Source organism: Heloderma suspectum, chromosome 6 (genome assembly GCF_057233095.1).
Source record: "Heloderma suspectum isolate Gila_16-S chromosome 6, 16-S_ref, whole genome shotgun sequence".
In the NCBI taxonomy this organism is placed as follows: domain Eukaryota; kingdom Metazoa; phylum Chordata; class Lepidosauria; order Squamata; family Helodermatidae; genus Heloderma; species Heloderma suspectum.
Window position 1 is genome coordinate 74176349 of NC_139463.1, and position 14947 is coordinate 74191295.

Consider the following 14947-nt stretch of genomic DNA (forward strand, 5'->3'; position numbering starts at 1 on the left):
CTTCACCGCTTTCTCAGACCCCCGCCACGCCAGCGCTCAACTGAATGCAGCCTTGGTTGTGCTCCATTCACTTTCACGCTGTGCTTCTACACTTCTGTCTGAAAAGAAGATCTCGGATCAAACCACGCAGACTTCACAATGGGGTCATGCGTTACTCTACCCCTTTTCCAGCTCTGTGATCTGCGTCTTCCTCAAGCGCGGCGGCTCGCGGCTCTCTCGGACGTCACCGCGGAGCGCGCGGAGGAGCAAAGGGCCCTTCGCGCGCGAGAGTTGCTGCTGTGCGCGGTGACGTCATCGCGTCACGGTCGCCTCAGCCGCCAGCGCCGCGTCCCCGTTTCTTCTCCGTAGTAACCGGGCAGAGGGGCGCCGAAAAAACACCCCTAAAGCCAGGTGTCTGAAAAAGTGGTGGGTAAGTAGAGAGAAAATAATAGCAGCCGGAAGGAAAAGCAAAGGAAGGAGGCCGAAAAACACCGTAGGCCGTTCCCTTTCTAGGTCGTTGGATAAGAAAGAGGAGGGGGCGGGGCCGAGGCCTAGCAGGGCTATAGAAGCCTTTGAACCTCATCTCTCTCTCTCTCTCTCTCCGCTAGGCGACCCGGTCGCTGTCTCCAGCCACATCCACTGGTCACTATCAAGAGATAGTCGGTAGGTGGAATGCTTGGAATTCTGAAATTCACTTGAGGAGGAGGAACGGGAATAGTATCCCTGGAAGGCCCCAATCCTGGCGACCACCGTTTCCTCTTCTATGTTGTTATTATAGTTTGGTGTACTGTTTTTAAAAAGCAAACACTTATCGTTACCGTTTCATTTCATTTATTTCATTGTTTATATCCCACCTTTTGTCTTCCAAGGAACCCAAGGCAGCTTATATGAACCTCCTTCGCTCCATTTCATCCCCACAGCAACCCCGTGAGGTAGGCGGAGAGTCAGTGACTGGCTCAAAGTCATCCCGTGAGCTTTGTGGCTGAGCGGGGACTTGGACCCATGTCTGCCACTCTAACCGCAGGGCAGGAGGCAGTTGAGAAAGATGACAACAAGGTTAAGTCCATATGTGATTTGTAGTTTTAGAGTTGTGTTTTAACAGTGTTCTTGCATTGTATTGTTTTCGTATGGGTTGTTAGCTGCCCTGGGCTCTTTGTGAATAAGGGTGGGATATAAATATAAATAAATATGTTTACTTACGGGGCTATGGCTATAGTTTTGTGCACACTTTCTTGGAAGTAATCCCATTGTACATAGTAGGATTCACTTCTGAGTTAACATGCATCTTATAATCTGCTGTTATAATCTGCTTTTCAGCTCAAGTGCCCGGTGTTTTGGCTCCTGTGGCTGAAGCAGGACCTGAAAACAGGCCTCTCAGATAAAAGTGGTTCTTGCCCAACCACACTGGTTGCATTTGTAAAATTGAGAATAATATTTATAGAAGTGTAATGCTGGAGGGTTATGGGGCCACGGTGGCTTAGTGGTTAAGATGCTGAATTGCAGACCAGAAGGTCAGCAGGACAGCAGTTCGAGACCCGAGTGCTGCGTGACGGAGTGAGCTCCCGTCTTCAGTCCCAGCTTCTGCCAACCTAGCAGTTCGAAAGCAAGAAATTGCAAGTAGATAAATAGGTACCGCTTCAGCGGGAAAGGTAACAGCGTTCTGTGCACCTCGGTGTTCAGTCATGCCGGCCACATGACCACGGAAGCATCTTCGGACAGCGCTGGCTCTTCGGCTTAGAAATGGAGCTGAGCACCACACCCTAGAGTCGGGCACGACTGGTTGGGGACACCTTTTTTTTTTTTTTAAATGCTGGAGGGTACCAAAGAAACCATCTGATCTACCCACACATACACCCCAAGCAAGGACTGTCCATCCAACAGTCCCCCACAGAGAAGCCTACACAGATTGCAGTTATATTAGGTGCATTGTGCAGTGGCTTCAGATGCTCCAGCCAGTGAACCAATATTTAAAAACAAGAGCACATGTGCACACATACAAAAGATTCCTAGGTAGTGGATTTGGATATAGCAGACTCAGTTCAAGTTTCTGCTGAGCTACGAAACATACTTGGCAGCTTTGAAGAGTCATCATCTTCTCCATGTATGCTGCCCTGATCTCTCTGGAGAAATGATAATCATGCATATTTACAGAATAAGGTGTCATTCTGCTTCTCTTCGCCCTTTTACCTCATCCATCTCTCAATAGAGGTGCTGTTTCCTGTTTTCATATTTGCAAAATACAGGGCATTTGGTTCTTTCCTTCATAATGTTCTCCCTCTTCCAGCTCCTCTTCCAACTTTCTTGGGAGTATTGTTTGATTGGGACCCTTATACACCAATGGTTTTCCCAACTGCATATGTCAACATGATTAAAATCACCACTGAAAATATATATGCTAGAAACAAGTGTGCACACACACTGCAGAATTTAAGAGCAAAAGCAAATATTAACCAAACTGGGAAATGAGCAGGGGTAAAGCATCATAATAGGACTAACCAAATAGAGGATCTTCTCTATTTGCCCACTTCCGCAGCCTTTAAGGAAAAAGGATCTTGCTGACAAGTTAAAGAAAAGCTCTTCTTCTAGAAGATAGATGTTTGCTTTTTAATAATGTTTTTAGGTTAACTTCTAAAGTTGCCATGTTTTTCTTGGCCTTCATCAATCAGATTTTATTTAGTAGAATGTAATTGATTATATCACAGATAATTGAATTTATTTAAGGTTATTGGGGCAAATTTCCTAAACTGTTGGATCTCCCTCTCTGCCCTCAGAGGTCTCTTCAGTGTAGAACGTTCTGCCACCATCACTGCTCTGAAATCAGTGGGAGGGAAAATAAAAATAAGGAACAGCCAGGAGAGGGGAGAAAAAAGAAAAGCCTTCTTCCCTGGCTGGTACAAGCCAGGTAGGGCTTAGGAAATAGCGACTCTTTCACCACAGGCACTTTTCTTCTCGTAATTCTCTTTTCCTGGTGATTTCTAATGACTGAACAATAAAACAAATCTAATTGAGCAGGACAGTAAACCCTTAACAGGCAGTCTATCTCTGTTAGTAAACAAAATATCTGCCTTGAACTTGGATGTTACTCTTTTATTATCAAATTGTTACCAATTTTCATCTTTTAAAAGTAGGTGCCTCTAGTAAATAATGTAATGTATTTCATTTGCCCTGATGAACATTTCAAATGGCTTTTTAAATGGTGATATATTTGTCTTTCTAATTCCATGCTGGCTACCTATAAAGTTTCGTTCATATGAGCACTACATTGCCTATCTTTGAAATGGGGAAGAGGTGTTATACTTAGTACATCATTTCATCTTTATCAGACCCGTCATTGACACCATGAATTGGAACAAAGGTGGCCCCGGCACCAAGAGGGGCTTTGGTTTTGGTGGCTTTTCGATATCAACTGGAAAGAAGGAAGAGCCCAAACTCCCTCAGCAGTCCCATAGTGCTTTTGGAGCCCCTGGTTCTTCAGCTGGGTTTGGGAAGACACCACCACCTCAGCTGCCTTCTTTTTACAAGATTGGATCAAAGCGAGCAAACTTTGATGAGGAGAATGCGTAAGCTGCCCACTTTTGCACATGTATCCCAGTTAGATGTACTTCTCAAAGTTTGTGTGATGGTTTATCTTATTAAGACAGACATAGTGTTACCTGACCATTTGTGAAAAGAAGGGCACCATTGGATGGCATAGTCACTGCCTATAGCCAGTGGAACCAAAAGGACCTTATTTTGGACCCTTGTGATATGAAGCATCAAAACAGCTTCTTTGTTTTCCTTATTTCCTTTTTTAGACTGTTCTGTGCAGAAAGGTCTTCAGTTCCACCTTGGCTGCACCGAACTCATGCAAACATGTCCATAGGCTACGCTCTTCAATTTGCAATTCTTGAGCATATAAAACTTTACGGATTCAGAGACCGTAAACAGAGACCAGCTTGTTACTGTTGTGGCATATAGTCAGTTTGGCAACTGAACATAATTAGCAGAATTTGAATATCTTGCCCTTTGATAAATCCTGAAAGTTCTATATGCACTATACATGCTTGGCATTAAAACTTTTCTGGAGACTTTGAAAGCAGTGGTCTACACTTGTTAAGAAAGATTGCCAAGTATGCACTGTATGTTGCAACTGATCTAATGCATAGGAGTGGCTAAAAGATAACTCGAGTTGAAACATGTAAAGCATAAGTTATAATAAATATATAGTAAGATAATGAGCCTGCAGTGTGCCCACTGCTTCTGCTTTTACTGAACAACCTACAATCAGCTCCTTTATAGGTTCCTGAGCATGATATCCGAACCCAGACCAATGGGTTGTTTAGGGGCTAAACAACAAGCCATGAGTTAATGCTGGGTTGTTTGTCCCCTAAACAACCCATTGGTCTGGGTTCGGACATCATGTTCAAGAACCTACGAAGGAGCCGATTGTGGGTTGTGGAGTAAAAGCAGAAGCGGTGGGCGCTCCAGAGGCAGCACGCTCTCCCGCTTGTGCATGACAACCCATGGGTTGTTTAACTGATAGGCTGTTATTAAGTGCGAGTCAGGTCAATTATGGACTCGCTACTATCTTACTGTTTTCATACTGTTTGTGTTCAGTATATTTTCCATGTTTCTAATTTTGAGTTTCCTTGCATATATTCTTTTGGGGAGCGGGGGTGAATTAGGTTAGTGTTCCTTTTGTTTGTTGATGTTTTCAGTATAATTCCTAGCTTGTTCGGCTTAGGAATTCTAGAAGGTTCATCAGTTTCCAGCTTCAACAGATGGTTTCTGGAGCTTTCCTTGCTCTGGTTCCTGACTTTTGCGAGTAGCAAACATTTATACTTGCCAAATCAGAAACCTCCTTTCCCCATACTTTTTAGGTAGCATATTTATCAAAAGTGTCTAGAGTGGCTTCATGTCAGTTGGCATTATCAGTTGGCATTTTTGTTGCCCGTGGCTTTCCCCTTTATTTCTCCAGCAAGCATTTTTGTGAGTTCCTACCCTGATGGCTTGTGTATTTTCGTGTGTGTATTTTTGGGACCTTGCATGGTTCCACTTGGTGCTTCCCAGCACAGGGGCACTTTGTCACACCCTGTGATTCAAAGAGAACTGCCCCTGACTCTTGGATCTTCTTGTGGGTACCACATCACCTATACTGTAGTTCTTCAAAAGAAAAAGTATTTCTCTTTTTAAAATCTTAAGATGTCCTGTATGTGACAGATGTATTGGAAGATGCTCTGTAATCGATATTAACAATTTACTGTATGATTACAACCATGCGGTAAACCGTTTCCCTTTATTATAAGCCTGGTTGCATGTTATCTTCGGTCTTCATTGTGTCAGCTTCTCGTTCTTTGTCTCAATTGTCAGCTACTTTGAGGATGAAGAGGAAGATTCCAATAATGTTGACTTACCATACATTCCTGCGGAGAACTCTCCTACTCGGCAGCAATTCCATTCCAAACCACCTGACTCAGACAGTGAGGATGACCCTTTGGAGGCATTCATGGCAGAAGTGGAGGTGAGCTACTGTTTCCTTATATGTTACAGAGATTATATAGCTTTGGGATGCACCAGAAATGGCCAATGAGGAGAGCAGATCCCAGCTTTAGTCAGCACCCCTGAAGAGAGGAGACAGAAATTTTAATCTTAGTTATTTCAAAAAATATTTTTAATTTGTCTTCTATTTTAGGTTATCTGAAATCGTTTACAGCAAACCAAGAAAATAATCTGTAAAATCCAGCTTTTACCACAGAAGCGAAAGTGAAACTAAAGATAAACATTTAGGCTAGAACAAATCAGCAACAACACTTAGCACCTTTTGTACTACAAAGGTCTTCACAGTCCTCCCAAAAAACTAGTGGAGAAGTGAAGCTAGGCGGGTCTCTTTCAGGAGGGAATTCAGCATTACCGATGCCACCACAGAAAAGGCCCTGCTTCATGTACTTATAGTTAGATTTAAGAAATCAACAAATAAAGGAAAATTACTCCTAAAGGTTCAAACTACTATTGCTATTACTGAATTGAGCTTTTTTGTTGAGGTCTAAAGACCTTCACAAATAATGTGGCATCTACTGCTGCTTTATCTATTTGCCTGTAACACCACGAGTGTCAGTGTAATAGGAATTTGGGAGAGTGGGGAATGTGCTGTATTGTAAAGTTATGTTTCTTTTGTAACTAGGATCAAGCTGCTAGAGACATGAAAAGACTAGAAGATAAAGACAAGGAAAGAAAGAATACAAAGTAAGTTCTTTCATATATCACAGCCCCATTGAAATGATAGATTAACAAGAACATGGAAGCATAGCATCATCTTATATTATTTCTGCTGGGATAATATTTGAAGATGTTGCTATGCCAAGCTATTTAAGCTTTTCTGAACTTTTCTAAGGGCTATGATCTGAATTACAGGGGTTGATTTGTGTGGGGCTGGTGTATGGATGACTTTGCCTTGCAGCAGGGAGCTAAACTCAACTCCCTGGTCCTCTTCTCAACTGTAAAGTTCTGTGAATAGCTCTCAGACTTGGTAGATCTGAAGTGAATTCAATCAAGGTTTTTCATCAAAAGTTGGCAAGTCTGGTGGGTTGGAATTGATGTATGTGTTTTTTGTTGCTGCTGAGTGTTGTCAGTGTTGAGTTACATTGGCACTTATCAGGCTGAATGTATGGAGCTGGGTATGTGGAACATTTGCAGGGAAGTTTTGTTTCTCTGCTTATTTTTCCAGGGGTATACGCGATGATATTGAAGAGGAAGATGATCAAGTGAGTTTCCTACGCGATCTTTCTATCTATTACAAAACAGTAATCAATGAGTGCAAATGCATATTTCTGATATCCTTTGAAAGAAACTGGAACCATTTTGTTTGCTGAGGAAATGTTGGGGGTTGGGCAGGAGGTGTCTGTCTAAATACGTTGGACCGTTGGCCCAACAGGTGAGTTGGAACACAAAACTTTGTCACGGGTGGGTCATATCAGGAACACAATAAGTCTTTTAATGATTTTTTTTTAAAGGGAAGGTAAAGGAGAAAGATTGAAAGGGGACATGGTGAGTGACATGAAAAAGGGGGAGGAGAGGAGAAAAGAAGCAGAAATACAAATATTTGTAGTAAAAAGGAAAGGGGAGTCCTATGTACAGGTTGGGGTTATAAAGGTAGGTCTTGGGCTGAAAAGGATGAAAGCTACTGCTTTTCAATAACAGCTGAAAAAGTATAAGCAGAAACCATTGTAAAGCTGGCATAATGTTTCTTGCACATCTTTTTTTTTTGTCACATCAGAGAGATTGCTATTTGTGGTTCTTCAGGTCTCACATTATTTAACTCTGCTGATGTCAGATAGCTTTAGTATAATTGTAAAAGAATAACTTTTTATCCACATTCTGGAACTTCTAGCTCAGTAATTCCCAAACTCTGTGCTGTAGCATATTAGTGTGCCCCAAGAGAACTGCTAGTGTGCCATGAAAGAGAATTAGTGTGTCCTGGATGCCCAAACAATCTGCCTACTGTATTTCTGCATTAGTCATTGTTCTGGCCTTGCTACCTCCTAATAAGCCTCCACAATGGATGGGTGATTCTTCTCATCTCTGTATCAGGCATAATAGGAGCATTTAATCCTTTGTAATGTAGTGACCCAGTGTTATTACCCACTTCCACTGAAGGCTGACTATCACATATCTGGAAGAGTCACTGCTCTGAGCCTGCTTCCACTCAGAAGTTTACCCCAAATCAGCATGGGTGGTAGGGCTTCTCTGAGCATGGATAATTCTCAACTCATTTGAAAAATAAGCCTTTGGAAACATAAAACTGAAGCATAGCTTCAATTTTAATTTTTAAAAAGTGTTACTCAGCTATCAGAACTTCAGGAAACACTGTTCTAACACACCTAGGGTATGTTGTTAAAGGGGAACATTCTTTTTTCATGGTTTAATGTTACATCGAAGCTGCCATTTTGGGATCCCTTCAACAAGGAATATAAATGCACAGCACTGTTACTTTGGCAAGCTTTAATCTTAACTTTGAGGATGTAATGTGCTTCTTAACATGCAGAATATGCATGTGACATAGCTAAGAAACAGTGTGTACCCCCTTAGTGTATCTCACTGGATGGGTGAGTTTGCTTAATTTTGCAAATTAAGCAAACGTAATTTGCAAAATTTTGCAAATTAAGCAAACTTAACAAATAATGTCTTCCATTTCTGGATAGAATTGTGTCCTACTGCCCTCCCTCACCTTTCTTTTTTGTCCACATCTCTTCCCCATCCTTTTCCCATTGTTCCAGGAAATAATGAATCTACCAAATTAATACTTCTCTCTCCCTCTCTATCTAAAGTTCTTTGCTAGATTGTCAGTCACACTGTTCTAGTATTACACAAGGTAGTAGGGATGCCAGCCGTTTGAGAGCCAGTGTGAGGTAGTAGGTAGATCGTCATAATGGGACTGGAGAGATCTGGGTTCAAAGCTCATTTGGCTATGAAGCTCTCAGAGTAACCTTGGCCAGCCATGCACTTCAACCTAATCTGCCTGACATGGAGGAAGGCACGATAAAAACATAGTAGTAATGTTATGTTAGTAATTAAAAAAGTCAATTAAGTGTAACCTTTTAACTAGTTAAATTTACATATTGAAAATCTTAGTGGTGTCTTTTTTTGAGAAACCTTAAGGACAGAGACCATTTCTCTTGAATGTGAATTAAAATTGGCTTTTAAAAACTGAAGTTCTTTTAATTTTTTTAATCTTCAAATACGTGAATATGGAATATTCCCTTTTGTAGTAAATAGTTTACCATTACTTCAAAATAGTTTCAAAAAGGTTATGCTGTCCTATAAAGGAGCACATAATTGTTAGAAGACCTTTATTTTAGAACAGCTTTCCTCAGCCTGGTCCCTCCAGATGTTTTGGACTAAAACTCCTAGTATTCCTGATAATTAGGAATTCCTGATAATTAGCCATGCTGGCTGGCACTGATGGGAGTGAACTCCAAACCATCTGGAGAGCACCAGGTTGGAGAAGGCTGTTTTAGGGTGTGCCTTTCCTAGAAAGAAGATATCTCCAACTCTCTCTTATGAATATCCTTCATTTAGGTAGGAGACAAAGTAGGTAAGACGGCATTTCATCAGATCTGTATAAGGCTGTTGAGTTTCATAGAATTCTTAACAAGGCAGAATAATTTTAGAGCTGAGAGATAATGGGGACATTCAGTTTCAGCTCATATTACTTTTGTTTCTCCGGTGATGTTTGCTTGCAGACTTCATCTTGCTTCTTGATCAAACTCCCCATTAATTAAGAATAACCTTCCCTTTAAAACTCACACATCTTACATAGTGTGCTTTGTAACCTGAGGATATAAGAATCTTTGGGAAAAAGTAGCAACCTGGTAGGAGAAAGTGTGACAGCAGGTAGTCCACAGAAGTTACCACTCTGCCTGCCCACATATCTGTGTTAGTTACTTGTGGCACATTGGCAGCCTAAAAAAAAGCCTACTGTCTTCCAGTTTGGAAAAGTTTACCTGCTTCGTTGCCTAGAGTCTTCTGACCAAGAAGCTATTTACACATTTGCCTTAAGGCCAGCAGGGCTAAATATGAAGTAAAACCAATAAGAGAAAATGTTTAAAGAACGTCTCTCTCACTTCTGAATACCCTCAGTCACTGCTCACCCGCATGCACATCTGTGGTTAGGGGAAAGGGTTTTGAGGACAATGGTTGCAATGTCCAGGCAAATTTTTATTGATTAAGTACTGAGGGCCAGTCATCTCAGCAATGGTGAAAACATTTTTTGTGGTATTAACCTGAACTTCTGGAGTGGTCTGCTCAGTTCTTCTGACTGTTGTATTCTTAACTTTGCATTCTTCTAGACGAGCCAGGTATAGCAACCAGTTTGTCAGTCTTTTGCAGTTTCACCAAATAATTACTATGATAAGAGCACTATTAAAGTAGACTGTATTTGTCCTTTGTGGGTAGACGTTAAAGTAAGCAACCATCTTAACATGGCTAGCTATTAATGAAAAACTGCAGTAACATTTCATCCCCTTTGGCACTTGTATACAGTTAAACTTCTCTGTTTTGCTGCAGGAAGCTTACTTCCGCTACATGGCAGAAAACCCCAATGCTGGTGTGGTTCCAGAAGAGGAGGAGGATAACCTGGAGTATGACAGTGATGGCAATCCAATAGCGCCATCCAAAAAAATTATTGACCCTCTTCCTCCTATTGATCATTCAGAGGTGAGGGAATTCCTTCCATTGCTGGTATAGCATCAGTACTAAGTTCCAATGAAGGTCAATGGTAATACATTGAATAAAGCAAAGTAAGAAGAAAACACCCTCATCACACGTGGTGTGGCATACATTTTGCCCATTGAGCCTCCAAGATAGGAAGCTAGAAGCCCAAACAAACAAATGTACAAATTGTTATGTCACATCATGGGCAACAGGAGCTTGCTGTAGTATGTTTTATTCCCAGCCAAACTGCTGCTTCAATTCTCACAGAAGCTGCACATTTGTCAGATCCCAAGCTGACAACTGTTGACTGAACGAGAATGTTCATGTATGTTCCATGACATCACAGCAGCTCAAGCAGAGGGGAAGCCATTTTTTTTTACTGATTTGGTGACATCCCTTACTAACTGTAAGCAATTGGCCTACAGATTGAATACCCGCCATTTGAGAAGAACTTCTACGATGAGCATGAAGAAATCACCAGCCTCACCCCACAACAAGTGGTGGAGCTACGCCATAAGCTAAATCTCCGGGTAAGATGAAAAACAAGAGTCCAGCTTTGGGGGCTGTCTCTTGTTCAGGTGTTGCACTAGGCACTAAACAGGCATTTCTGGGCAAGGTTCCGGAACATGGTTCCTGCTGAATAAACTTATGATCCATGTAAGATGAAGAGTGCAGAAAGAAAGGGGGAGCAGCCAGGTATGCCAAGTTCCAAGGGCAGTGCTAGAGAGGAGAGTTCAATAGTAATGGGAATTCCCATACTGCAGTGGCACAGAGAATACTTTCCAAAACTGGACCTTGAAGAGAGTTTGGAAGAAGAACACAGCTTGACAGGGAGGGAGAGCTGCTGTTCAGGTGTTCAGAGAAGTACCATAGAAAAATTTGGGGCACGGAGAAAAGACATGTTGGTGGTTAGCAGATAAACTGTTACTTGGTTTTGGCAGTTCGGTGCCCAGTTCATATTCAGTACGTGTTAGCTGGTGTGACACTTCTCCCTTCAGCCTATCCTGTTGAAGTTTGGCTGCATTTTGGAGGGGAGGGGGCTTCTGGTCCTCTTCCAGATTCTCTCAGTCCCCTCCCTCCTGGGATTTTCCTTGCTCCACTGGCGATTACTTGTGGTTGTTCCAGCTTCTAGGTAGATGATGGCCACTAGTTGCCCCATTTGGCTTCTGACTTGCATATGAGAAGACCTAACATAGGGAGAGGTTTCTTGTGGTAACTGGTCCACTTGCAGAAGCTTTGTTGGTGCGTTTCTGGATTCTCTTGGAGATACGCATTTCAAGCACTTGCATGACTACCTCTTTGACATTCCAATATGAGGCTTCTGATGACATGGACATTCCCCTCATTCAGGTGCATCTTCCACCATGGGTCATTGAAAGGAATGTTCAGTTCAACCTGAGGAAAGTTAATCTGTAGGGGGTGGTGTCACGTTCCTTCATCCTCCCCCTTTGAAATCAACACACTCCAAGATACCAGGCTTCAGGCTCACTACTTTATTAGTTAACGACCAGGTTCTTTACAATTGCAAATTCTAGGAAAAACTCAGGCTACAAAAGAAACAGCTGCTCCACACAATTACGAATACCAATAGAAGAGCCAAAGTGGAAGTTAGAGAAGTTGCCAGCCAGACTAGTTTAGGGTTAAACTCCCTCCCTTACAGTTGCTCTCTCCTACATAGGCTATCATGCATAGCCAACATGGAGAAGCGTCTGAGCTCCGCCTCAAACTTTTCCCGCTTCACTCTGTGACAGATCCTAGCATCCCTCAAGGCACGCCCCTCACTCTCCTCCACCATATCTGAGCTCACTAGGGAGGGAGCCTCCCCCTGTTCTGGCTGTTCCCATTCTGAATCTGAGCTGCTAGCTATCTCCACACACTCAGATTCATTCTTTACAGGTGGGCGATAACCCTGTAGGGGGTGGGCTTGTTTTAGTGCATCAAGCAATGGCAGGGGGTAGGGACTGGATGACTGGCTTCCCTCTCATATAAGCTCTACATCAGTATTTGCATTAAATAATTATTTCTCTCAGAATTACTAAGTTTGTCTGAAGTGTTGCCATGGTGTGTATAATTAATATATCTTTTCCTAGGTTTCTGGTGCTGCTCCTCCAAGGCCAGGAAGTAGTTTTGCTCATTTTGGCTTTGATGAACAGCTTATGCACCAGATTAGGAAATCAGAATATACTCAGCCCACCCCTATCCAATGCCAGGTGAGTCTTGCATTCCAGTCTTGGCAGAAATCCTGCCAAGTATAAACTATGTTCTGTCTCTCATCTGCTTTCGGAGGCAAATGTCACACTATCTGTTTGCATCTTGGTTAGCAAATTATGAGTTTAGATATAGATGCAGTAATAATTAGCCATGAAAACTGGTTTGCACCTTTTAAAAGACAAATGAATGCCTTCTCATATGCTAAAATCATAAACAAAACTTATACAATACAAAACGCTTTGAAAACAGAGCACTTCAACCTAAGATCGTTTAATATCTCCTTGTGTATAAATAAATATCCAAACAACCCAACAAATGTCTTTTGATTTCTACACACACATAGTGATGGGGGTGTTCTGGAAAATTTTGAAAGAGTAATTTGCATACGAAGATGTTCTGATGTCCTAGAGTGATTGAATTTAGCATGTTTATTTTACTTATATTTAGTAAATAAAGCTAAAAAAGTACCCCATGTTAATTTTTCATCCCAACACACCAGAAGTATTTGATCCGAAATATTTGTAGGGGGAAGTTAAAGCACACTTAATGTGATTTAAATGTATTATGTAGACATTTTTATTGGACTACTTGTACAAAATTTAAAGAAAATAGCATGTACTTCCCTTACATTGTTTAATTTTTTAAAAAAATAAAAGGTACTGTAAAGTGTTGACACACTAATAAATTTTAGCAATCCTTAGAACTGTGCATTATATGCTGACAAGCACTCATCTATTTCAACACAGTTCAGCTCTCTTTCCCTGAGATTGTTGGGGCACTTTCAGTTTTGCTGTCACTACCTATTCTGTTTCACACTGAGACATCGATGTATTTCATTGATATATATGTATTCTCTCACATACTTGCTAGGGGTAATCACCTGAAAAAATATTAATTACAACTTTGAAGCTGCCATGCTTGCTTAATGTTGTATTTGCAATTGGCACCCGTTCATTGTTACTAATGAAGAAACAAACAATTTTCCATGGAAAAATAAGCACTGCAAAATTCTCTGTTGCACATCACTGCACACAAACTCCAGTGCAGAATTCCCTACCGATAGAATCACTACCATTTTTTTAAAGATAAAGACGCAGTGCAATTTCTGACTTGAAATTGGGATATCCAATTTGTCCTAACAAGTATAAAAGCTGTGCTCTAGCTTGCAGAGCTAGAAGACCTTGGTTTGCCTTTTTGTATTTCGATATTTCCCTTCCAGAATACTGGTGGAAAAAGTGCAAATCTTAGTGTGCTGTAATCTTTTTTGAGACACTTACAAGTTAATGTAGGCAGATACATTTCATACTTAAATGACTTTTTTCAGGAGGGGGTGCTACTATGCTTTTATTTTAATATTTTCAGACTCATTCCCTGAGCTGAGATTTGCCTTTGAGATTTGCATTTGTCAGGGATGCTCTGACTTGGATTCCTGCATTGAGCAGGGGGTTGGACTCGATGGCCTTGTAGGCCCCTTCCAACCCTACTATTCTATGTTTCTATGCCTGTTGTGTTTTGGAGAACAGTTGGATTTAAAACATGCGATGGGCTTCTTCTTTTCCTTCAGGGTGTCCCGGTGGCACTGAGTGGCAGAGATATGATTGGTATTGCAAAGACTGGCAGTGGGAAAACTGCGGCTTTCATTTGGCCCATGTTGGTTCATATCATGGATCAGAAGGAGCTAGAGGCGGGGGATGGTCCCATCGCAGTAATTGTGTGTCCAACCAGAGAGCTGTGCCAGCAGGTTTGGAGCTTCATGAAAGGAAATGGAGTTGGGGGGAGAAAGTAAACACTTGCCTGGAACAAACTATTCATCTGAGGTGGTCATGCTGTGTGTGATCCTTCATTTAAACAGCCAGATCCTGTTCAGACATCACAGCAGCATCTGGCAGCAAATCATGGGTAAATTAACTGATGAATTGCGGAGACACGTGCTGTACCTGAGCCACTTCCTGTTTGTATTAGCAACCCTCGAATGCAGCATTCAAGGGTGGTTTCCGTGATGTACAAACAGGGACACTTGGGGTTGTTTAACCCCAAGTGCCCCTGTTCGGACATCACAGAAACAAGCCTCGAATGTGGCATTCGGAGGTTGTTAATGCAAATAGGAAGCAGCTTGTGCATGGCTAGGGCACAGCAGACGTCCCACAATTTGTGGATTCATAACCCGTGATTTGCTGCCAGATGCTGCTATGATGCCCAAACAGAGCCCCAGTTAGTATGTGAAACGATAATTCAGTTTTTTCAAGAAGTTCTATGAAAAATCCATCTTGCATAGTTGGGTCACCAAAGATCAGCTCTGATAAAAAGCCTCTGAAAGTTATTTGGCAAGTCTCCAGGGGAAGGGAGTCCCAGAATCATGTCACAAGAATTTCCTCAGTGTGAGAGCATGACATCCCAGCTTGCTGCACTGCTGAGAGCACCCATGATTTTATCTAAGAAGTTGGTGATGAGATAGAATGGTGCTGTGGTCCTTTTATGTATTCAAATCTTCAACTGCTTGGTCTTTCTTAAACCCTAGAAATTGATGTGGCCTGTATGTACTAAAAGAGGGCTTATGAGGCACTTAGGA

The 14947-nt window shown here is 41.8% G+C and overlaps 2 protein-coding genes across 6 annotated transcripts in view; one reads left to right on the forward strand and one right to left on the reverse strand.

The window, feature by feature from the left end:
• CCDC47 (coiled-coil domain containing 47) overlaps positions 1–287 on the reverse strand; it is a 40186-nt gene extending 39899 nt beyond the window's left edge. Inside the window, exon 1 of one of the 3 annotated variants that reach the window (XM_084804918.1) lies at positions 1–287. The gene's annotated coding sequence lies outside the window, so the exon portion shown is untranslated. The other 2 variants (XM_084804940.1, XM_084804924.1) reach the window with 2 other exon arrangements.
• DDX42 (DEAD-box helicase 42) overlaps positions 276–14947 on the forward strand; it is a 27729-nt gene continuing 13057 nt past the window's right edge. The window contains exons 1-10 of one of the 3 annotated variants that reach the window (XM_084804912.1): positions 276–409; positions 588–642; positions 3303–3539; positions 5329–5479; positions 6140–6201; positions 6683–6719; positions 10021–10170; positions 10593–10697; positions 12258–12377; positions 13943–14119. In XM_084804912.1, coding sequence (XP_084661038.1) covers positions 3319–3539; positions 5329–5479; positions 6140–6201; positions 6683–6719; positions 10021–10170; positions 10593–10697; positions 12258–12377; positions 13943–14119 — 1023 coding nt within the window. In that variant the 5' untranslated portion in view covers positions 276–409; positions 588–642; positions 3303–3318. Of the gene's footprint in view, positions 410–587; positions 643–3302; positions 3540–5328; positions 5480–6137; positions 6202–6682; positions 6720–10020; positions 10171–10592; positions 10698–12257; positions 12378–13942; positions 14120–14947 lie in introns of those variants that run through there. The other 2 variants (XM_084804913.1, XM_084804914.1) reach the window with 2 other exon arrangements.